The sequence below is a fragment of the Mobula birostris genome, chromosome 26 (genome assembly GCF_030028105.1).
Source record: "Mobula birostris isolate sMobBir1 chromosome 26, sMobBir1.hap1, whole genome shotgun sequence".
NCBI classification, from domain to species: Eukaryota; Metazoa; Chordata; class Chondrichthyes; order Myliobatiformes; family Myliobatidae; genus Mobula; species Mobula birostris.
The window spans coordinates 19,001,890-19,026,121 of NC_092395.1; the positions used below are offsets into that span (position 1 = coordinate 19,001,890).

General features: G+C 42.1%; 1 protein-coding gene across 1 annotated transcript in view; it reads right to left on the minus strand.

The window, feature by feature from the left end:
* Positions 1-24,232, minus strand: part of LOC140187998 (calcium/calmodulin-dependent protein kinase type IV-like) — a 148,884-nt gene that overhangs the window by 82,786 nt on the left and 41,866 nt on the right. The window contains exons 2-3 of the mRNA XM_072243866.1: positions 22,831-22,909; positions 15,662-15,724 (exon numbers count right to left, since the gene is read on the minus strand). Of these exons, the coding sequence (XP_072099967.1) occupies positions 15,662-15,724; positions 22,831-22,909 (142 nt within the window). The remainder of the gene's footprint in view (positions 1-15,661; positions 15,725-22,830; positions 22,910-24,232) is intronic.

Consider the following 24,232-nt stretch of genomic DNA (forward strand, 5'->3'; position numbering starts at 1 on the left):
TGTGCTATGTGTGCTTTGTGCTGTGTGATTGTTGGTACCGTGGTTTGTACCTTGGCGCTGGAGCAATGCTGTCTTGTTTGGCTATATTCATGGGTACTCATCCACGGTTGAACAACAGTTAAAATAGGATTGAATTGAGTTCTTACCCTCCCATCAAGCAGAAGATACAACAACCTGAAAGCATATACCACCTTACAACTCAGCTCTTTATTTTCTTGCACCTTATTGACTACCTGCACTGCATATTTTGCTGTACTTGTTTTACTTTATTCTGCATTCTGTTACTATTTTACCTTGTACTGCTTCAAGGCACTGTGCAATGAATTGATCTGCCTGCAAGACAACTTTTCAATGTATCTCAGTACATGTGATAATAATAAGTCAATTCCAATATTCCTAACATTTCTGCAGTGTATTTGAATACCTGTGAGCATCAAAGGCATTCTTATACATTCCAGATGGTATGGCGCCTCCAATGCACAGGATTGCAAGAGGCTGCAAAAGACTGTAGGCTCTGCCAGCTCCATCACCAGTATAAACCTTCCCACCATCAAGGACATCTTCAATAGGCAGTGCCTCATGAGTTGGCATCCACTATTAAGGGCTCTCACCAACTGGGACATGCCTTCTTCTTGTTACCACCATCAAGGAAGAGGTGCAAGAGCCTGAAGGCCCACAGCCAACAATTTAGGAACAGCTTCTTTCCCTCTGTCATCAGATTTCTGAATGGCCCACAAACCCATGAACATTACCTCATGATTTCTTGTTTTTTGTACTATTTATTTATTTTGTAATTTATGGGGAGACTCGCAGCATGGGCAACTGCTGGTCTTCCATACAACCTTGCCCAGGTCTGCGCCCTGGAAACCTTCCAAGGTGCAAATCCATGGTCTCATGAGACTAACGGATGCCTATATAATTTATAGTAATGTTATGTCTTTGCACCGTACTGCTGCCACAAAGCAACTAATTTCACATCATAAGACTGATAATTAACCTGATACTGATCCCTTGAGTGGACAAGCAGGACAACAATAGCTGCACCAGTTGTCAGCAGCTTAGAATGGCAAATGGGGTTTCTATCGATCCAGTTCGCAAGGAAATTCTGCCTTTTACGCTGTAGCTGGACTTATCAGTAACAAGCAATTAAGTCATTTGAAAGAGGGAATGGAAATTGTCAGAACCAATCAGAACTTTTGGAACATGGGACTGAAGCTTGTCAGAACCAAATGTGTCAGAGGACAATATTGGAGGCTTGTCAGAACCAATCCATCAGACGCTATTTCCCCCTGGTGTTGGCTCTGTATAAACTGGATCCAGAAATTCATCTTCTGTGTTTTGGAGATACAAGGTTACAGGTGGCTCCTAAATAGCCATTTCCCCCAAAGATATCAAAGGCAATAAACTTACTGCTTAAAATGGACCATTGAAAATGGGGTTGTTTGTGATAGACAGCTGTTGTGCAATTGCAAGGAATACAGGATAGAAGCTGTCCTGCCCAATTTATCCATGAAGGTGCTGATTCTTTACATCCATATATCACTCTGTGTGTACCTTTATTCCTACCACGTTCCGTCAAAGGATACGTAGAAGAATGAATATAAGATGGAAATCTGCTGGTGACAGTCAAAAACACTGCAGCTGTTCACTGTCAAAGAAGGTGCATGTACAAGGAAAATTGTTGTTCAAATGTTCATTAACAACTTGTACTCTGGAATCAAAAACTCACATATCTAAATTTGTGGATGATATCAAACTGAAGGGATAGTCAGTTAAAGGCAACAAATTAAAGTTCAAAGTTCAAAGTACGTATATGTCACCATCTACTCCGTTGAGATTTATTTTCTTGCAGGTATTAACAGTAGAACAAAGAAGTACAATAGAATTACAGGAGGCTATTTATAAAAGTACAGAATGGGGAAACAATTCAACATAGATAAATGGCAGCTGGAAAGTTTTCGTGGGAAGAACAAAGAGGAAGTTGTGAGTGTCAGTGGTGTAGTCTCACAATACAAATACACCAGTCACTGAAAGTTGCAACACAGCCTAACAAGGCCATAAAACGCCTAATGAGCACTAGGTTTTATTCCAAGAGGGACAGAGCTGAGAGATGGTGAAATAATGCTAAGTCTATAACAAACCTTGGACAGACCATACTTGGACATTGCAGACAGTTCTATTCAGAGGTACAACATGGTAACAGGCCCTTCTGGCCCGGGCCATGTTGCCCAATTAGCCAACTAATCAGTACGCCATTGGAATTTGGAAGGAAACTGGAGCATCCTGAGGAAACCCACACAGTCTAAGACCATAAGGTATAGGAGCAGTAGTAGGCCATTCGGCCCATCGACTCTGCTCCGCCATTCAGTCATGGGCTGATCCACTTCATCCAGTCATCCCCACTCCCCTGCTTTCACCTTATACCTTTTGATGCCCTGGCTAATCAACAACCTATCTATCTCTGCCTTAAATACACCCAATGACTTGGCCTCCACATCTGCTTGTGGCAACAAATTCCACAGATTTACCACCCTCTGACTAAAGTAATTTCTCCGCATCTCAGTTCTAAAAGGACGTCCTTCAATCCTGAAATCATGCCCTATTGTCCTAGAATCCCCTACCATGGGAAATAACTTTGCCATATCTAATCTGGTCAGCCTTTTAACATTCTGAATGTTTCTATGAGATCCCCCCTCATTCTCCAGAACTCCAGGGAATACAGCCCAAGAGCTGCCAGATGTTCCTCATATGATAACCCTCTCATTCCTGGAATTATTCTCGTCAGGGGAAGGAAGTACTAACTCCTTACAGACAGTGACAGGGATTGAACCAAAGCTGCTGGTGCTGTAATAGTGTTACACTAACCACTATGCTACCATGCCGCTCCAAAGTCCTGGATTTGTTATTTACAAAAAGCATAAAGGGTCACTAGAGAAGGTGCGGTACAGATTTAAAAGGACAATATCAGAATTGCAGGGTGCATAGATCAGGAAGGGATGACAAGAGTAGGTCATCTTTCTATTGAGACATGAAGGCTGATAGATGATCTACAAGAAGTCCTTAAATCATGGAAGGTTTTTAATAGAATGAATACAAAGAGGATATTTCCATTAATAAGAAGAGTATACCTAAAGGTTATCAAACTGTCTAAGCGAAGTGTGGATAGGTACATGCAGTTTAACTGGCTTTGGCATGGACTAGATGGGCTGAAGGGCTTATTTCTGTGCTGTATCTTATGACTCTATGACTCTAAGAAAATTCCCAAGAGATCAGACAGGGAATTCTAAAGAAATGTGTTTAGCCAATGAATCCTGAGAATGTTGGGCTCCCCATCACAGGGAACGAGTGAAGTAATACGATGGTACTCTCTATACGACCATGAGACTCAGGAGCTGAATTAGGCCATTTGGCCCATCGAGTCTGCCCTGCCATTTCATCCTGGCTGATCCATTTCCCTCTCAGCCCCAGTCTCCTGCCTTCTCCCTGTATCACATTGTGCCCTGACTAATCAATAATCTATCAACCTCTGCCTTAAATATACCCAATGACTTGGCCTCCACAGCCACCAGTGCCCATGAATTCCACCACTTTCACGGGGAGGCTGTGCATCTGCAGCAGGAAAGAGGGATTCTATGGTCATGCTGATGAGGAAAGGCAACAGGAAACACAATTGGAGCACAGACTCCAGTGTGGTCAGTTTGGGCCAATGGTTTGTTTCTTTGTTTGTTTTATTTACCTACAGTATGTGGACATCACTGGCTTTGCCAGCATTTATGGTATATCCCTAGCTGCTAATGGAGGAAGCAATTAAGAGTCAACCACAGAGTTGGCTTTGGATAGACATAAAGACCAGACTGAATAAATTTCCGCCAATGGAAGGATGGTTAAACCATATTAACAGACAGAAAGATGAGCACGTACACTAAAAACAGAATACTGCAGTGCTACATTTATTCTATCCTGACTTATGGAAGTGAATGCTGGACCATTTCCCTAGCAATGGAAAAGAGACTAGAAGCAGCTGAATTATGGTTCTACAGGAGATTGTTAAAAATATCATGGACCACACACACATCAAATGAAGAAGTTCTCAGAAGAGCCCAAGCAGTTCGATCACTCATACCAACAATAAGAGAAAGACAACTCAGATTCCTAGGACACATCATGTGGAAAGATGAACTAGAAAAACTCATGCTCTCTGGAAAGATCGAGGGGAGTAAACCCAGAGGAAGACCTCGGCTTATGTACATCAAAAGCATAGCCATGTGGCTACACATCGAGGAAATGGAAGTCATCCAAAAAATGAAGGATAGATCTATATGGGAAACCATGGTCACCAAAGTCCGCATCCGATATGGTACCTAGACAGACAAACAGGAAGGATGGTGGGGTTTGGTGGTGTGGGGTGGGGGCGTGGGAGGACTAGTGCAGCTGCCTCGCAATCCCAGGGACCAAGATTTGCTCTGACCTCAAGTGCTGTCTCCAGCGTTTGCATATTCTCCCTATAATTGTTGCCATGGTTGCTCCACTTTCCTCCCACATCTCAATTACATGCTGGCAGGTTAATTGACAACTGTAGATTACTGCTTAATGAAGGCTAAGAGAATTAAAGGGGAATTAATGGAGAGAGAATAAGTTGCAAGGCTACAGAGAAATAAGGAGGCGGGAATAGGACTGAAATGATGGTTCTGTTGGGAACTGGCAAGTACACGATGGGCTGAATGGCCTTTTATTGTATTGTAGTAGGTGATAGGCTTTAGCATACTGGATAAAATTCTACAACAATCACGTAGGTTCATGTTCATCATTATTGAGATTAGCTTTTTTATAAAATAACTCCTGATTTAATTAATGCCGTTTAAATCTACCCCACCGCCTCCCCCCCCCAGCTTCCATGGTAGGATTTGATCTGCAATTCCTCCCCAGCTTACAAGCACCTGACTTATGTACCACGGAGAATTTGAGAGACAGGTGGGATTGAATTTACCTGCTGCTGCGGGCTTTCAAACATCTTCTGCTATGTGAGAACTTGGTTCCCGGCTACATTTCCCACTTGTGAATGGTTCAGGTTGCAGGCAGTTCACGTGGGCAGAACACTGTAATATGAGGGGCCACCTGAAGCATTTCTGGATCCATAAAACAGAATCCATGGCTACAAATCCAGTAAGCTAACCACAATGCTCCTGTACTACGAAGTTCTGTAAATCCTGTGTAATGCTAAGTCATTACCTCTCCACCCAATCCTAAAACACTGTTTTTGTCACGGCCTCAATCATCATTTCTGGCATTGCATCTTATTTTACCCCTTTGTGTAAAAATAATTGATCCAACTTGCTGACCCGCTTTCTAACATTTAATCTTATGTTTGTGCTTCATTCTGCAACATGCAATCACTGGAAACACATTTAGCCTGACTCGTTCGGTGATAATTTAAACTGAATTTATAAAATCATCTCTTCATTTTTTAACAACTGCACAAGTTGAACGCTTTACCTAAAGATTTACTTCTTAGCTGCACTTTTTGGACAAATAGATGTTCTCAGCTGCCTTCTATGAGAATCGCCAGCAAAGTTCAAAGGAGATTTATTACCTAAGTATATATATGTCACTATATATAACCCTGAGATTCATCTACTCGTGGGCAATATTAATAAATACAAAGAAACACAGTAGAATAAGTGAAAGACTGCACCCAACAGGACAGACATACAACGAATGTGCAAAAGACAACAAACGGTACGAATACAAAAGAAAAAAAAACAGTAAATATTGAGAACATGAGATGAAGTGCCCTTGAAAGAGAGTCCATAGGTTGTGGGAACAGTCCAGCGATGGGTAAGTGAAGTTGAGTGAGGTTATCCCCTTTGTTTCAAGAGCATGATGGCTGAGGGGCAATATCTATCCCTGAACTTGGTGGTGTGGGTCCTGATGTTCCTGTACCTTCTTCCTGATGGCGGCAGCGAGAAGAGAGCACGGCCTGGGTGGTGGGGGCCCTTGACGATGAACGCTGCTTTCCGATGACAGTGCTCCATGTAGATGGGCTATATGGTGGGGAGGGCTTTACCCGTGACGGACTGGCCTGTATCTACTACTTTTTGTAGGATTTTCAGTTCATGAGCATTGGTGTTTCCATACCAGGCTGTGATGCAACCAGTCGATATACTCCCCACCACAGATCTATAAAAGTTTGCCAAAAGTTTAGATGTCATGCTGAATTTTTGAAAACTTCGAAGGAAGTAGAGGTGCTGCTGTGCTTTCTTTGTAATGGCTGGGCCCAGGACAGATCTCTTGCAATGATAACACTGAGGAATTTAACGTTGCTGACCCTCTCCACCTCTGATCCCCCAATGAAGACTGGCTCATGGACCTTTGCTTTCCTCCTCCTGAAGTCAATAATCAGCTCCTTGGTCTTGCGGACATTGAGTGAGAGGTTGTTGTAGCACCAATCAGCCAGATTTTCAATCTCCCTCCTATAGCTACCTCACTAACTGGCAATATTATAACTTGGGGACAGAGTAAGGGGTGCACTTGAGTTACTAAAAAAAATTGCATAACAAATGCTCAGCTAATGTATGATGCTGTCAGACATGTCTCTCATTTCTCTTATCTGCTACCATGTTGGTAAATACAGCATGCACCAGGATTTTAAAGACTGGGGCCCTGGAAGCTAGCCTGGGTTAGAAGGGTGCGTGGACACTCAGCAGGACTGAAAAGAAAACTGTCAGAGGACTGAAGTTTGTTCTTTCTGCCAACCCGTATCCTCCTCTGAAGAGGAAAGTGGCCCTCCAAGTCACTCTGCTCAAAGAAATGCTCACAATGCAAAGCTAATCTACTTGCTTTGAGCCAGGCTGGTCAAAATTTAGGTCAGAAATGCCGGTCAAGCACAGGGGAGAGTGTAAAAGGATGGTTACAACATCGAACATGGCCCAGTTTGGAAAACAACAGGAATTCTGCAGATACTGGAACTTCAAGCAACACACATCAAAGTTGCTGGTGAATGCAGCAGGCCAGGCAGCATCTCTAGGAAGAGGTACAGTCGACATTTCAGGCCGAGACCCTTCGTCAGGACTAACTGAAGGAAGAGTTAGTAAGAGATTTGAAAGTGGGAGGGGGAGGGGGAGATCCAAAATGATAGGAGAAGACAGGAGGGGGAGGGATGGAGCCAAGAGCTGGACAGGTGATTGGTAAACGGGATATGAGAGGATCATGGGACAGGAGGTCCGGGGAGAAAAACAAGGAGGATGGGCAAGGGGTATATTCAGAGGGACAGAGAGAGAAAAAGGAGAGTGAGAGAAAGAATGTGTGTATAAAAATAAATAATGGATGGGGTATGAGGGGGAGGTGGGGCATTAGCGGAAGTTAGAGAAGTTGATGTTCATGCCATGTTCATGAATTAATTTGACCTGGATGCAGCAATACTGCTCCATTATATGTGCCTGGTGAAGAACCCTTTGACAGTCTGGACAATTCCAGATCAGTTAATATTCAAAGGAAAATCAAGAGATAACTGAATAGAGTAACAAATGTAACCCTTTGACTGAAGGTGTTCATTGAGGTCTATCTTAAAGCGGAATTCCATTGCAAATACATGCACTATTGTTCTTTTTAATTGATTGTTTTGTGTTGTCTCTAATCCTAGTACAATAAAACAGAGACTTTCTATTGACCTTAAAGAGGATATCAAATAGACACTACTGTTGAGAACAGTAATACTTAATAGTCATGTGATGTTCCCCTGTTGAGTTTTTAATGTCACAATATTAAACCTCTGATCCTGGTGTTCCATGATCTAACATGCTCTCTCCCCATCCTTCAGTTGTTCTATAATCATCAAGGAACTTTGTTTTCCTTCAACTCTAGTTAACAAAGCCTCTGTGACAATTTTACATTTCAAGTGCCCTTCCAAGTCATCTATCTTGACATGGGATTACACTACTTTTCCTTCATCATTACTGTGCTAAAATATTCCTTCACCAACACCACCTTCATTACTGCAGATAGTCCAGAGGACAGTTCACCAGGACCTACTCACAAGCAGGGATTTGTAGTATATTCTCGGCTTACCCTCACTACTGCAGGTGGGCCTGAGGGCAGCTCACCAGGACTTACTCAAAAACAGGGATGGATCTTACCAACAATTCTCATATTGTACACCTTTGTCCAAACTTGGTGGCTGTGCCTTAAACTCTGCATTCTGTTCCTTCTCTTTCTAAATTTCTCCATACTTCTCATCTCCCATTTTATAAGACCCTCCTTAAAACCCACATCTCTTGCCATGTTTAAACATCTCCTTTTTCAAAATTTGGTAGTATTTCTGCTTGGGACCTTCATGTTAAAAGCATTGCATGTAGCTGTCTATTGAAGGGAACTAATAATGAATGACCAATGGGGTGACTCACTTTGGCAATTAATAGCTAACTTTATTAAACATTGGCAGTCAATTAAATTAAAGACAGGTATCCTTATAAATGTATTTAGCACTTGTACAGTATTTCCACAAAAGCAAAATACTGCAGATGCTGGAAATTTGAAAGAATAATAGAAAAAATATTCTGGATTGACTCAGTAGGTTAGGTAGCAATTGTGGAGGGAGAAATGGTTAATGTTTGAGACTGATGTCCTTTCACCGGAAACAATAACGTCTAAACGTACTTGAAGGGGAAAATGAATTGAGAAGCTACCGAAAGGTAGAAACATGGATTGGATGTCATGAGACTCAGGCTCCAAGGTATAATTTCAATGGCCTTGCACTGTTATTCTAGTCTTCATGAATTTGCTTGAGAAATTGTTCACCGAAAATAGTAAAGTCAGTAGAGTTTTAATCCATATAATTTCCCTTGGGTTCCCAACAGAATCTCTGCTGGGACAAATGTGAACTAGTTTAATCTTGTGAAGATAAAATGGATTAATATCAGTTGTGCAGTCTAAAAAAGAAACTCAACTCTAATGCTCTGCCTATTTGATAGAATAGATAGCGCTGTGAAGTAGTTAATTTACAGGATTAGTATTCCAAAAATCCAAACTGAAGATTCAGATACACAAATACAAATCTCACCACACCATCTGGGGAATTTAAAGAATTTCTGTAATTAGATAACTAGATTCTCATAACCGTTCCACTGATGTCTTTTAGGAAAGGAAATCTGCCGTGTTTGCCTGGTTTGCCAGTTTAATCTTCTATCCATCTGGTATTTTTGTGAGTCCAGACCCACAGTGATCCCTTTGATTGTGCAGCCCCTTCTTAAATGACTAAGCAAGCCATTCAAATCAAGCAGAATTATAGAAGAGAATAAATGCTATTCTTTTTAATGAAAACAACAGCCTATCAATTAATAAAAAATAGTGCTCAACCCCAAATGCGTATGCAACACACACAAAATGCTGGAGGAACTCAGCAGATCAGGCAGCACTTGTGGAAAGAGTAAATAGTTGACATGTTGGACTGAGATCCTTCATGAGGATGGGCCACGCAAAATGCTGGAGGAACTCAGCAGGTCAGGCAGCAAATGGGTACGTTTGTCCTATATTATTAGCAAGCATTTGGTTAATTTCCAAATCTAAAATAATTTTGACCAATCAATTGTTACCTCTTTTTAACAAGTCTGAGGCAATTTATAACGTGTTATTTTCACAACCTATAAATACAACGGCACAATTTGCAAAGCACAAGCACATGAACATTTCCCATTTGCACCGAGGCTAGCAAATCAATGCTGACTTCAATCACATCAAGAGCAGCTCTACTGGACTGGACTTTTTACTGCCCTGAAACTGCTGGTCACCTGCTCTTGGGCTGCGGTGTTTGTTCCAGTGTGATGACCTGTTCCTCCATTTTGATTCCACTGGGAGCCTGGCCCCTAATATTTCTGCGCTTGGCTTGCAGGAGCTGTCTTAACACAAGCAATGATGCAAGGGCTTTGAAGCCAGAGCTCCCCCACCCTTACTTTACACAAACTGACTACCACAGACATGTCATTAGCTGTCATTCAGTGCAGCTTGGAAGCTGTTCCTAATATTAAAACATTAAAACACACGGACTTTCAGAATTAGAATAGCCAAAACTAACTTAAATAATAAAACACGATCCACTTACCCTTCCCATCCCCTGGGAGTATTTCCTATTCTTTGATGCTGAGATACATCCTAGGATGTGCTGGGACACAGCATCAGTGATGTAAATGGGGTCATCGGGTGTTTTCGGTCTTTCAACAGCAGCCACTGTTGCCCAGGCAACCCAGCCAGGGTTGATCAGGCCCTGGCTTGTGTCCCAGCAGCACTGGTCCATGGGTCACACCTCTTGATCCATAGCCATCTGGAGGCTCTCTCAGCAGCCTCTGGTGACAGTCCTGATAGCTTGTTTGTTTGCAGCCCCAGTAATGCCGAAGGAGAGTGTAGGTTTTGCACAGCGAGCAGCCAGCAAGGCCTCTACACCCCACCTCTATCATGCCCTCCACCCCTATATCTGGCACTGCTCTACCAGCCCCTGAAATGGTGTTTGCTATGTTTTCACCAGGCCTAATCCTTCACTAATACAGCAGGCAGGCTCCCTAGCCGGAAATCCGGACTTCCACAGAGAAATGCAGGAAATTTCCTGCATAGGCGAGGCTTGGGAGTACCAAGTCAGGGCTAATGTGGCTTATGCTTCTGGAATTTCCAATAACCTGGATGCCTCATGTCATTGGCATCGTCTGGAAGTTCAGAGCCCTGAGTCTGTAAATCTCTACGAGTCCGCTGGGTAATCGAAGGTCCGATGTCTGTGTGCCTGTGTCCGAATCTGGCTCCGCTGGAGGCTGGTGGCTGAGGAATACAGTCTGTCTTGGGGGTTAGAGGATTGTGTATCTGTGTGGATGGGAGGGAGAAAAGGGGCTTTGCTTTGCTGCTGCTGGTTGTTGCTTGTTGTGTTCTGTGTTGTTCTGCTGAACATTGTGGGCATGTTATATTGGCATTGGGATGTGTGGCGACCCTTGCAGGCTGCCTCAGCACACCCTATGGTGTGCTGGTTGTTAATACAAATGACACATTTATTTATTTAATGAAATACAGCGTGGAGTCAGCCCTTTTGGCCCTTCAAACTGTGCTGTCTCGCAACCCCCAATTTAACCCTAGCCTAATCATGGGACAATTTACAATAACCAATTACCCTACCAACCAGTATGTCTTTGGACTGTGGGAAGAAACTGGAGTTACCCAGAGAAAACCCACGTGGTCACGGGGAGAATGTACAAACTCCTTACAGACAGCGACGGGAATTGAACCAGGGCCGTGTACGTTTCTATGTACATGTGACAAATTAACTGGAATCTCGATTTCCTCAGTATTCTTGATGGCAACCATTAACTTTAGCAGCTGCCAGTGTTAACATTGCACGCAAAATGCTGGAGGAACTCAGCAGGCCAGGCGGCAACTATGGAAGAGAGTACAGTTGACATTTTGGGCCGAGACCCTTCGGCAGGACTGGAGAAAAAAAGCTGAGGAGTAGATTTAAATTTTTTCTCTTGTTTAATTTAACTTTTAAAAAATATCCATATATGTCTTACTGTAATTTACAGATTTTTTATAATGGATTGCAATCTACTGCTGCCGCATAACAAATTTCACAACATATGCCAGTGATATTAAACCTGATTCTGATTCATTAAACTCCTCTGGATACTCCTTAGGGACAAGGGAATCATTCCATTATATCCAAATAGTTGCTTTACAACTACAATTAGAAGTCTAATTCCTTCTTCCTTCTACCCAAAACAAATATATTGAATATTCCTGTACAAAGTCATGAAAGAGGAAGATTTCAAAGAGGGATTATGGACTTTAGACAAGAAAAACCATTCCCGGAGGCACAAGGGACCACAGACGCTGGAATCCAGAGCAAAGGAGAAAACGAGATGCGAGAGGAACTCTGCAGGTCAGGCAGCATCTATGGAGGAAAATGGACAGTTGACTTTCCACGTCAAGACCCTTCTTTTGGACTGAAGTATAGAGGGCAGACAACCAGTACGAGGACAGTGAAGGGAAGGGCAGAAGTCAGCAAGATCCGGGTGAGGCGTACTGATTGGCAGATGGAGGGGACAGTGGAAGTAGCGACAGAAAGTTGGGAGGCGATAGGTGGAGATAACAAAGGCATCCATCCCTGAGTGTTTTCTCATTGTTACCATTCCTATCATATCCATTAGGATAGCATGGTAGCGTAGAGGTTAGCACAACACTTTACAGTACAAGCGACCTGGGATCAATTCCTGCTGTGGCCTGTAAGGAGTTTGTATGTTCTCTCCATCACCACGTGGGTTTCTCCGGGTGCTCCGGTTTCTTCCCACACTCTAAAGATGTACCGTTTGGAGGGTTAATTCGCTACTGTAAATTGTCCTGTGCTTAGGCGAGGATTAAATTGGGGGATCGCTGGGTGGCGTGGCTCCAGTGACCAGAAAGGCCGTTTCTGTGCTGTATCTCAATAAATTAAAAAAATACATATTCTCTCTTCCTCTGAGTTAGAGATATTCAAATTAGTTGATTATTTTTATCTCACTTTACTAATTTAAAAGAGGCAACATTCTAAACTCAGCTCCTCCTAATTGGATCAGATTTAATTCTACCAATATATACTGTATCACACACAAAATGCTAGAGGAACTCAGTAGGCCGGGACAGCATCTATGCAAAAGGCGATAGTCGAACCTTCGGTCTGAGGCCCTTCATTGGGTCCTGCTGAAGGGTCTCGGCCTGAAATGTTGACTGTAGTCTTTAGCATAGGTGCTGCCTGGCCTGCCGAGTTCCTCCAGCATTTTGTGTGTGTTGCTTGGATTTCCAGCATCTGCAGATTTTCTCTTGTTTGTGAATATATACTGTATCTCAGATTTATTCTGCAGTCTAACTATTTAATATCTTTTGCAAGCTTGCTCACAGGGAAGGTCATATTATTCATAACAAGAATTCTAAAGGTCAGAAAGTACGTTACAGGACATTACACCCTCCAGGTCTGAATATGAATGTACACGGAACAAAGTTATTTCCACTGGGGAAGTATCATAATAAAAATCACACAATTGATTAAATACCTTTAAACTGTCAAAAACATCTACATATTGTAAAAGGCTGATATTTAATTAAGTTCACTGACATTGAATTCTCCAGGAATAACCTGACAGTCTAAATCTATTTCACAGAATTTTTTTGATCCAGAAGAAAGCTCTCAGCCTATTGCAAGCAAGCCGGCTGACGAAAGAGCAATCGATTCAGATGGATTCAGCCACTTCCAAGCCCTTTCCCCATTACTAGATGGGATCTCGTACTTCAAGTGCTCCTGAAGGCACGCTTCAAATGTAGTAAGGGTTCCTATCTCCACCAAGCTTCTGGACAGGTCGCCACTGGGTGAGCTAACATAAAGAATACATTTGTATTCAGAGTTGAAGCTTATGAGACATTCTTTCTCTCTTTCTTCCCCACACCTCAGCAAATCAACAGCAATTGCTTCCAATGTGGAAGGCTAATCTAGGCTGGGAGAGTGGAGGGAATGCTGTACCGTCAGAATGTTACACCACTGAAAAAGTGCCACACGTCAGTGAATATTAGAACATGAATGATACTGATTTATTTCGGGGTAACAAGCTCTTCTGGCCCAAGGATCTCATGCTGGTCTGTTACACCCACGTGACCAACTAGCCTACCGACCCGAACTTTGAAATGTGAGAGGAAACCAGGTTACCCAGAGGGAACTCATGCAACCATGGAGAGAACGTGTAACTCCTTGCAGACAGTGGTGGGAATTGAACCTGCCTCGCTGACTCTGTAAAAGCATTACCCTAATGGAAGAATAGTAGAAAAATCTGCTGTTTAACAAAAGCTGATTAACAAGATCGATGGTAATCTACAGAACTGGAGATGATTTTCAAAGAAGTTAGTTGTGAGGTGTTCTTTGATATAACATGCAGGTTTGTGAATGTTGGGGTTGGTGGCTGCCTGGAGTGATTTGAGCTGGTTACTGAAGAGAACAAAGAGCCATAAATTACTGAGTGTCACTTGCTGGGAAGAAGTCAATAAATAGATGCTGGTCTGGAGCAGAGCCAATAAAAAGGTGCTAAAGGTCAATCAGATGGCCTATATCCAATGGCACTGGAACACAATATTTGAATTGGTAAGGAACGAGTATAAATGTGGACAATTCGAACATGCCAGCAGTGATAACTCTCTCAAAAGACCCACCATCGCAAGGAAGAACCCCAATGCCCAGGGCTGGGTGAAGAAAGGATCAATCATCTGGCCAGTGGAGATCTCCTGTTTTGGTGTTATAAATTGGAAAAGTGGTCTGAGTGAGTGTTGGTACAGAGGGAACAGTAGAATTCATGTTCTAAGCTGTTGGCCCAGGGTCAACGTAGTTATGTTGTTGTTTGTACAGAGACAATAAAGTGCGAGCTTCGATTAATTATGAGTTGCGTAGTGAAATTCCTAACCTAGTTGCGTTGACGAATGGTCAACAAGATCAAAGAGCATTACACGTAGTGACATTCTTTGGGATTCTCATAGCACTATTCCCGAATTATTCAACTGGAATCCACAATTTACGATCAGATCACTTCATAACTGGTCGGTGATATGATTATACTTCACACAGGTGCTGCGAACTTCAGTCCCAAATCATGTAATGGTCTAACTGGTAAATTGCAGTTGGAATAAATCTGTCTTTTCATCAGAGTAGCTCTTTTTATTCACTGGTAAGAAAAGCAGAAAACATACAATTTTATGACATTTGTACAACTGGTCCTGCATTTATACACTGTTTTGGTTCATAGTGCAGAAAGAGGGTCCCACTGAGCTGCAGAATGATGTGGTGATCACGAGAGGCATCAATGGTAAACCAGATACTGAACTGCTATGATTTCATGTCAGCCGGATAGTAGATTATTGGAATTTTACTGGAATCTGCGTTAGTGCTGTTGATCGCAAAATAACCACTAATTTCCACATCGGTAATTTCCCTGCTCCTCACTACCAGAGCTCCTCCAAGTTGCAACAGGGAAGTCATGCTTCACCTTATCGTTTTTCTGAAGTGCTCCAACACAGAGCTAGATGTATTTTGTACTCAACAGAACTTGACTTCACAGGTTCCTAACTTTGAAGCAAGAATGCCTACCTAGACGAGGCCGGGGGCAGATGAATAATTTTCCCCCAGCTGTTTTCTCATGGCCCTCATTTGAGACTTAATGTTTAGCACTTTTGAGCACTTTGTACAATAGGCATCCCTCTAATGTTATCAACACACATCAAAATTGCTGGTAAACGCAGCGGGCCAGGCAGCATCTCTAGGAGGAGGTACAGTTGACGTTTCAGGCTGAGACCCTCCGTCCTGACGAAGGGTCTCGGCCTGAAACGTCGACTGTACCTCCTCCTAGAGATGCTGCCTGGCCCGCTGCGTTTACCAGCAATTTTGATGTGTGTTGCTTGAATTTCCAGCATCTGCAGAATTCCTGTTGTTTGCGCCTCTAATGTTATGTCCCTTTTATTTCTTATTTTATTTTTACACATGTCTGAGCTGATATGTTCTTGATGATTTCATTGTTTTTTGAAAATTTTGAAAATAAAGTATTAAAAAAAGAAGCAAGAATGGTGCAAACTAAGCCACCATCAACACAGAAGGCTGCTGTTTCATCAAACCCAATGATTCACTTACAATATTCGGATGAGACAGCCGTAGCAAAACACCAATTTCAGTTCTTGCAATCTTCTTATCGATCTGAAAACGTTAAAAGAATTCTGGATTATAATTGAAAAATGCTACAGGTGCTGATTCATAAAAAGACAATCTCATTAAAATCGCACATGCTGGATCAATGATTTTATTTATTTATATGAGCCAAAATTAAAGGGTGCAGAAGTGTAGTTCAATTCCTGCGTAGTACTGAAAATGTAGTACTGAGGCAGAATGAATTACTCCTATCTCAGAGTTAAAATAAAAGGGGGTGTAACTTGGATATCCATGAGAAGCTAGAAGTGCCTCCTTCCAATAGAACCAACCTCAACAAAAAACCAGCATCTGCAGAAGAGGGGAAGAGGAAGAAAAGAATATGAACACGAATCTTTATATGTAAATCTTCATTTAACTTTTTACATGGGTTTTTAACAAATCCTCACAACTTTAAATTTATGAAATGCACACTGATTTGCTATGTAGACCATTATTATGCAAATTATGATTCACTAACAATACAGGCCAGTGAAAATCTTTGAGGACAAATGAAAGAGCCAACTTCCACCCCACCCTCCACATCTGCCACTCTGTACATAGGGGAAAGAGGAAATTTAGGAATTACTTTATGAAGGTGGTATCCATCATTAATGATCCCCATCACCCAGGACATGTGATGTTCTCATTGCTACCATCAGCAAGGAGGTACAGGAGCCTGAAGGCACACACTCAAAGATTCAGAAACAGCTTCTTCCCCTCTGCCATCCAATTTCTGAATGGACATTGAACCCATGAATGCTACCTCACTACTTTTTAAAAGGTTTTGCACTACTTGTTTAAATTAACTATTTAAATATCTATATGCTTACTGAAATTCATGTTTTTTTCTATTATTATGTATTGCTGCTGCAAAGCCAACAAATTTCACAACATATGCCGGTGATATTAAACCTGATTCTGATTCTGAGGTAGACAGGACTGTCAAAGTTCACGCTAAACTGTTTGAAAAACAGAATTTCTCAGAGGTTAGTTGGAGGCAAAAGATCCTGCTGTTATTAGAATCTGGAGCAATGTATGAGACACTGGTGGAAATCGGTGGGTCAGGCAGCGTCTGTGAACTACCTGCACCTGATCCAGGTGAAAGGTCTCGACCTGACGTGGTGACTGTCCATTTTTCTCCATAGATACTGCCTGACCTGCTGAATTCCTCCAGCACCTTTTATGTTGCTCAGAGCTGAACCCGGTCATTTTAATCTCGAGGGGTGGCCAACATGCTCTGCCGATTTGAAAAATGTTTGTACATTTTTCCTTGTCAGTGGTAAAAACAAACACTATCCATGCAAGTAAATTTTAATTAATTTTACTCTTCATAAATTATGCACTCAGAATTATATCATTACTATTGGATCAGGGAATACGTTGCAAATGAAAGACTGCACTGAAAAACTCTGTGGAAGGATAGTAGCTGCAAGTACTGGATCACATGGTTTGCATTTGCTGATAACCTACTTTCAAACTGTTTAGTTTTCTAAGTACATCTAAATTTGGAAAGGACTCCATTTCAAATTATATCTGTCAGTACTAATTTCCACCTGCATATGTTATGTGGGCAAACTCATCAATAAATAGGACATTGGTATCAGCAGAGGAATAATTAAAGAATATCTTTGACCTAGTTTTTCAGGTTGCCATGTCCTGGGCATGACTTATTTTTAACATTCATGAGTGTAGAACTGTATAAAAACACACACACAAACTATTGAAATCTCTAGTGGCTGCTTCTGCTGTCAGGACCCAGACACGTTCACCACTGTGACTCCAGCGGATGGGAATTGTATCAGTAGAATCCAGTGACAATCTGGAGCACAATCCAGACACCGGGTTACATCTCATAGGAAACAATCTTGGACTCTTCACAGTCACCGCTGATTATTTTAACTTCTTTTTGTGAGTGCAAGGCCCCCTCCAGGATTTTGGGTCATAATCCTGATTAATATGGTTAGCGTGTACTGTCAGAGGTCAGACAAGGGCCCAAATCCCAAAGCTGAAGTCTTTGCAAGCAACATTAAAAGATTAAGATGTTGAAAAAGCTGAAATCTGATTTAAAATTAGGAAAATCCAGAGTCATTCGACGGGCTAAGTAACATTTGTGAAGGGAGAAGGCTGACGTAATGAGAGGTCACTGGCCTGATATGTTAGCTGTGGTTCTGTCTACATAGATGCCACTTGCCCAGCTGAGTGTAGTCTGCTTAAGCTTTTAACCAATGGTCTGTCTGCATATTTTAGTGGTTCAGAAGTCACAACACTTTAAATCAGGGGTTCCTAACCTGGTGTCCACGGATCCCTCGATTTATGGTAGGAGTCTATGGCATAAAAAAAGGTTGGGAACCCCTGCTTTAAATGCACTTCATTGGCTCTAAAGCACTTTGGGATATCATGATGTTGAGTAGAGTGCCATTGAAATTCTACTTTTTTTTCTATTAGAGACTCACCGACACCATCCAAAGAGCAGGGCTTTCAGTGTGCAGACATTTCATTCCAAACAGAGAGTACCTGTACAAATAATCTCACTGACTTCTTCGCAGCATCTAATGTATGCAAATAGCTAATATGTTCAAAAGAAAGAATTCTATTTATACAGTGTCTTTCAAGCCCTATTTAGGGTGTCTAAGGTGCTTTAATACTAATAAAACATTTCTGAGTGTTCCTTGTTGTAATTGACAAAACACAGCAGCCAGTTTGTGCACAGCATGTTCTCAGACACAGCAACTTAATGACAATCAGAAAATCTGTTTTTGGGGATGTTGGAAGAGGGATAATTATTGGTCAGGACACTGGGAAGATCTGTTCTGAATAAAACAGTACCAAGGGAGCTTCTGATCTGATGAGGACAAACACCCCTGACAGGGCACAATTCCTGCATGGTTATATGTTAATGCAAATGAAATACTCATCATATCAACATTGTCTATTGCTTTATTGTGTTCTAATTCAGCTCAGGGCTTCCTTCTGTTGAGTAAAGAAATGTTGGCTGTTTGCAGCTCTACAAAAGACCTTCAGTATCTACAAGGGTTAATCTGTGCTATTTCATTCAGTATTGTGTTCTGTATTGAAAAAGCACAAGGAAGTATTGGGTCTAACATGAAATCGATATTTATTATTTTGTATAAATAAATATTCAAAGCAAAATGGGCTTGCAAAAGTACATGTCTAGCATTCTAAGAGGAAATAAAACACCCTCTTGGCTAAAGTAGGCTGTACAAATGTAACAAATTGGTTCCAGTTCTATACTTTATCATACCAAGAAAATACTCTACAGACTTCAAGATTGCTTCTTTGTAAGCTGCCTTGTGCAACTCTGATACCTCTGGTCAAAACACTGATGATTATTCTTTGTTTAATGCCATCGCGATTCAGGTTAGTGCACAGACTACAAAGTTAAGGCTAGAGCTTTAGTAAGTCTACCAAATTTTCTCTTCATTTCAAGTAGCTGTTACCAGAAGCACCACGTGTCGGATGAGTCTTAATAATATAAAGTATATTAGGTCAGCAAGCTAATTACTGTTGATCAGGTCAGTGACATATTTTACTCCTTCACACCATAAAGACCTAATAAAAGCACCTCAAAGCAGCTAGTATTCTTTCCTCTTACATAATTTACTCTTATCACTTGTCAAGTCCCTTTTACCCTTCATGCTGTGCTTGCTAATTGACTGCTCATTAAATCCTTCCGTGTATTTAAACCCTTCTCTTTGCTCTGTTTCAAGAATCTTCTCAAGTCCTGCTATAGTCCAGCTCCCTCGGAAAGGTCCCCCCCCACCCCCGAACTCCTGTGTAGTTATATCTGAGGTAGAAGAAGCATAATGTGAGGAAGTGGGAATTTGAAAGAGCTTACTCAGAGAGCGGAGGAAAAAGGCTGGAGAACCCAGGATCAGCCGAGTTTAGATGTGGAAGGGTTTTTATGCCAAATAGGTTGAATTGGGGTGGGAAGCAGAACTTATATCAGAAGTTTATCCTGGGATTGTGAAGGACATTGAGTTTGTTTGACAATTAGATGACACTGTGCTAATGGTTTGGTAGGTGGCAGATTTGCTGCTAAATTTGCAGGGGTGAAACAATGGATTTGTCTTTCCTAGCTTTCAGCTGGGGGAATCTGCATCCCCTGACCCACACATCCCTTCAAAGTCTCTTGGAATGGTTAAAAACTTGAGCAAGGTTGGGAACATAACCTCTGGGGCCCTTGTAAAAGGCCATTATTGTGACCAGTTCCATAAGAACCGGATGCAAGAATAGTCATAGTCATAGTCACAAGTGGCAATTGCAGTTGATCCTCTGAAAGGGTTAGTGGGGGAAATCACACCTCTTCAGTTGATTAAGCTGCAACAGAACAGGGGAAATATATATAATGGTGGTCAATGAAAAGAATGCCATTTGCTGCAGCCTTGCCCATAGTCAGCTGGTGAAAGGATTTTTGTTATGGGAAGAAAGACTTTGGAAACCTGCTCTAATACGTATCTATGTGATGGCCAGAGGCTGCAGCTACATTGTGGGCCTGGTATTACAAGGTCGACTGGGATGTGCTGATGAGATTTGTACAGGTAAAATACTAAAGAAAACATTATTACTTAAAACCATGACAACACAAAGTCCATGGGAAGCAAATGTGTGCCCTATACAAGTTATTTTAATCATTATAGGTGATACAAATTCAGGTCTTTGAGAGTCAACGTGTCAGTTGTGACTGAATTTGTAGCACTTTAGTAGATAATGCTTATGTAGCCTCCAGACTGATGCTAATGCAGAGTGTGTTACTCCTCGGAGGTGCTGTCCCACAGGGGAGAGGATAAAATGAGGTACTTTTATGTCTTCCAGATGGGCATAAAATCATCCCTTGGCACCATGTCAAAGAAAAGCAGAGACTTCCCGAAAGATCCTGGCCAATATCTATTCCTCACTCAACATCACTAACATTTTAGTGATGATCGCATTGCAATTTGTGAACCCTTGATGACATTAATCGACAAGACTTCAATAGTATTCAAGAACCTTGAGACATTTGTACAAATATTCATTTTTTCTTTATTAAAATGTAAATACATTTAGATAATATATATTTATAATAAGCAGATTCAGCAGGGGAAGTTAATCACTTCCTAAAATTTACATCAGGCTCCTCCTCTTGTGGGTGTGTACCCGTATCAGAGCTCTTTGTTGTCAATTTAACTGAAAATAACTGAGTGAGATATGAACACTTGCTCTCTATCTACCCTGGCCTATGCCAGGCCTCCAACCCACTCCACAGTAGCTCTTATCCTCGAGCAACGTGTTAATTGTACACACCAAATTATAGCTGTACACACTCTGAATAAGCAGAGAACATCCATTTTGCAATTCCTTAACACTCCGCTTATTAATAAAGGAAGAGAATCTTAACATAGCAAGGGGAAAATATTGTACAGTATGTATTGAATTGTGTACCTTATTCTGAGTGGCGCCATTGGAGGCAGCGAAAGAGGAAGACAAGAAGGAAGACAAGATAAGAAAACAACAAGACCAGGGTATCCTATCTGAATAAGCCAAGAAAACTCACCGGTTTTACTAAGTACACACAATGGATCAATCTAAAGACATGCACAGCCAAATATCAGTCATCACATGCCCTTACTAATCTGCCTAACACTGTGTTGGGGGACACCAAACTTTGAGATTTTCACTTCCACCCTGCCACCTTGTTCCACTCTGCTGCATTGTGTCTCAAAATCCGTCTGGCTTTTGTATTATCTGTGGTTGGATCTGGTTAGTCTTACGTATCCGGAGTCTACGTTGCTGTTTTCTGATGCTGGTTGCATTTGTGTTACAAGAAGGTTTGTGAACTACAGTAATTTAGCAATGTTAGCAGGGCACAGTAGGCAGTCTCTCCCTCTTTGGCTGATTATTAAATCTTGGCTGTCAAACGGCTGGGTCATTAATACTTGTGAAAGACATAATTCTGCAAAGGTTGACAGGACAGCTTTAAATAAGAAAATCTATCAACAGTAATAGAAGAGGAGATTATTTGCCCTTTAGTCCATGCCGACTCTGCAGGAGACGTGCCTCTGCTCCTAGCCCCACCAGCCTTTTCCGTAGGTCAGGAATGATTCCTTTTCCAGTGTTGATCCAATTGCCTTTTGAAAGCCTGGACTGTGTTTATTTCGACCGCTCTCTCAGGTCATGAACTCCAGATACTATTCAGCTGCTGCATGAAACAGGTTTCCTTCATGTTGGTTCTGATTTTTAAAAACCTTAAACTGTTACTCCCTTGCACCATTTGGAACTATTTCATTCTATCAACCCTGTCTAGACCCCTCATTGTCTTAAAAGTTCTATCCCATGAGTTCCACGGACCTACATTGGAAGATTGGAAAGGTGGTGGCTCTTTGTTGACTAGCATGGACTTGATAGGACGAATGGTTTCTTCCTCTATGGTATACACTGTGAGAGAATAAAAGTCTGCTCAATCTTCCCTACTCCCAAACAATCCCAGCTTCTCCCACCTTTGCTTATAAGTGTCGTTTGTGCAAGTGCAAAAGGACCTTCAAAAACTGAGTGCACACATGGTTTGACTCTGATACTTTCTTGTACCAAACACTGTACCATTTGGCCGATCAAGTCTGCTGTGCCATTCAATCATTGCTCATTTATGATCCTTCTCAATCCCATTCTCCTGCCTTCTCCCCATAGCCATTGATGCCCTTACTAATCAAGAATTTATCAACCTCCACTTTCAATACACCCAATCACCTGGCCTCCACGGCCACTTGTGGAGAAGCATACTCCAGATTCACCACCCTCTGTCTGAAGAAATTCTTCCTCATCTCTGCTGTAACGGGATGTCCTTCTATTCTGAGGCTGTGCCCTTTTGGTCCTAGATTCTCTTACTGTTGCAGACATATTCTCCATGTTCACTCTATCTAGGCCTTTCAATATTTCATCGGTCTCAAACTGAGCATTCTAAACTCTAGCGAGTACATGAGTCATGAATGCAGCCAACACTAACGCAAACTCTTCTATGAACAACTCTAAAATATCTTCCTTGCACGCTCTCTGAAGGTATAGCAAAGCCATCACAGCGTCAGATTTAATAAACTCAAAAAGTTAGAATAGCTTTCACTTACAGTTTTCTGCAGGACCTTTGCTGCATATTGTTTTTGGGTTTGCTTTTCTTGGCATCTGTACACGACGGATGTTGCACCCCTACAGAGAGAGAGAAAGGACAGATTAAAACTATGCAAGGCAGATGGGGTTGACTTTGGGCCCTCATAAATGTTGAACCTTGTTTATTTTATTCAACCAAAGCTTACAAAGTTCATCAGCAGTCCCTGGAGGATGAGATGACTATTCACTTTCCATCAATAACATTCTTCACTTTGAAACGCTGGGGGAACTCAGTAGGTCAGGCAGCATCCATAAAAATGAATAAACAGTCAACGTTTTGGGCCGAGATCCTTCATCAGGACTGGAAAGGAAGGGGGAAGGAGCCAGAATAAGAAGGTGAGGTGACAGGCAGGGAGTACAAGCTAGAATGTGATAGGTGAAGCCATGTGGGTGGGGAGGGGTGGGAATGAAGTAAGAATCTGGGAGGTGATAGGTGGAGAAGGTAAAGGGCTGAAGATGAAGGAATCTGATAGGAGAGGAGAGTGGACCATAGAAGGAGGAGGGTGGTGCTTGGTTGCAACCAAACATATCTTTACCTTCTCCCCCCTCCCTCCCCCAACTCTCCTTAGGGATCGCTTCCTCCATGATTCCCTTCTTCATTCGTCCTCCCCACTAATCTTCTTACTGACACTTATCCCTGCAAGCAGCAGAATTGCTACACCTGCCCATTCACCTTCACTCGGGACCCCAAACGGGTCTTCCAGGTGAGATAGCACTTCAGCTGTGAATCTATTACGGTCATCTACTGTACTCTGACCTTCCGAAGTGGCCTCCTCTACATTGCGGAGACCCATCGTAGACTGGGAGATTAACTACTTTTTCGAACATCTTTGATCCATCTGCAAAAGCAGGAATTCCTGGTGACCAACCATTTCAATTCCAATCCCCATTCTCAATTCCAATCCGGCATGTCAGTCCAAGGCCTCCTTTTCTGCCACAACCAGGCCACTCTCAGGTTGGTGGAGAAACACCTCATATTCTGTCTCGGTAGCCTCCAACCTGATGGAGTGAGCATCTATTTCTACAACTTCTGGTAATATTTTTCCCCCTCCCCTTCTTCATTCCCCACTCTGGCTCCTCTCTTACCTCCTTACCTCACTTGCCTATCACCAGACATCCCACCTCTCCCGGAAGTTCCGGGAGTCTCCCGCATATTGATAGCGGCTCCTTGATGCCGCAAATTATATACAATATCCCGGAAATCAATTTTTTTTGAGAGCGAGCGAGCGAGAGAGAGAAAGCAAGAGAGAAAGAGAGCGTGAGAGAGAGCGAGAGCGAGAGAGACCACGAGAGAGAGTGCGAGAGTGAGAGGATGAGTGTGCCATGGGAGAGTGTTCCAAAAAAAGAAAACATAAAACGTAC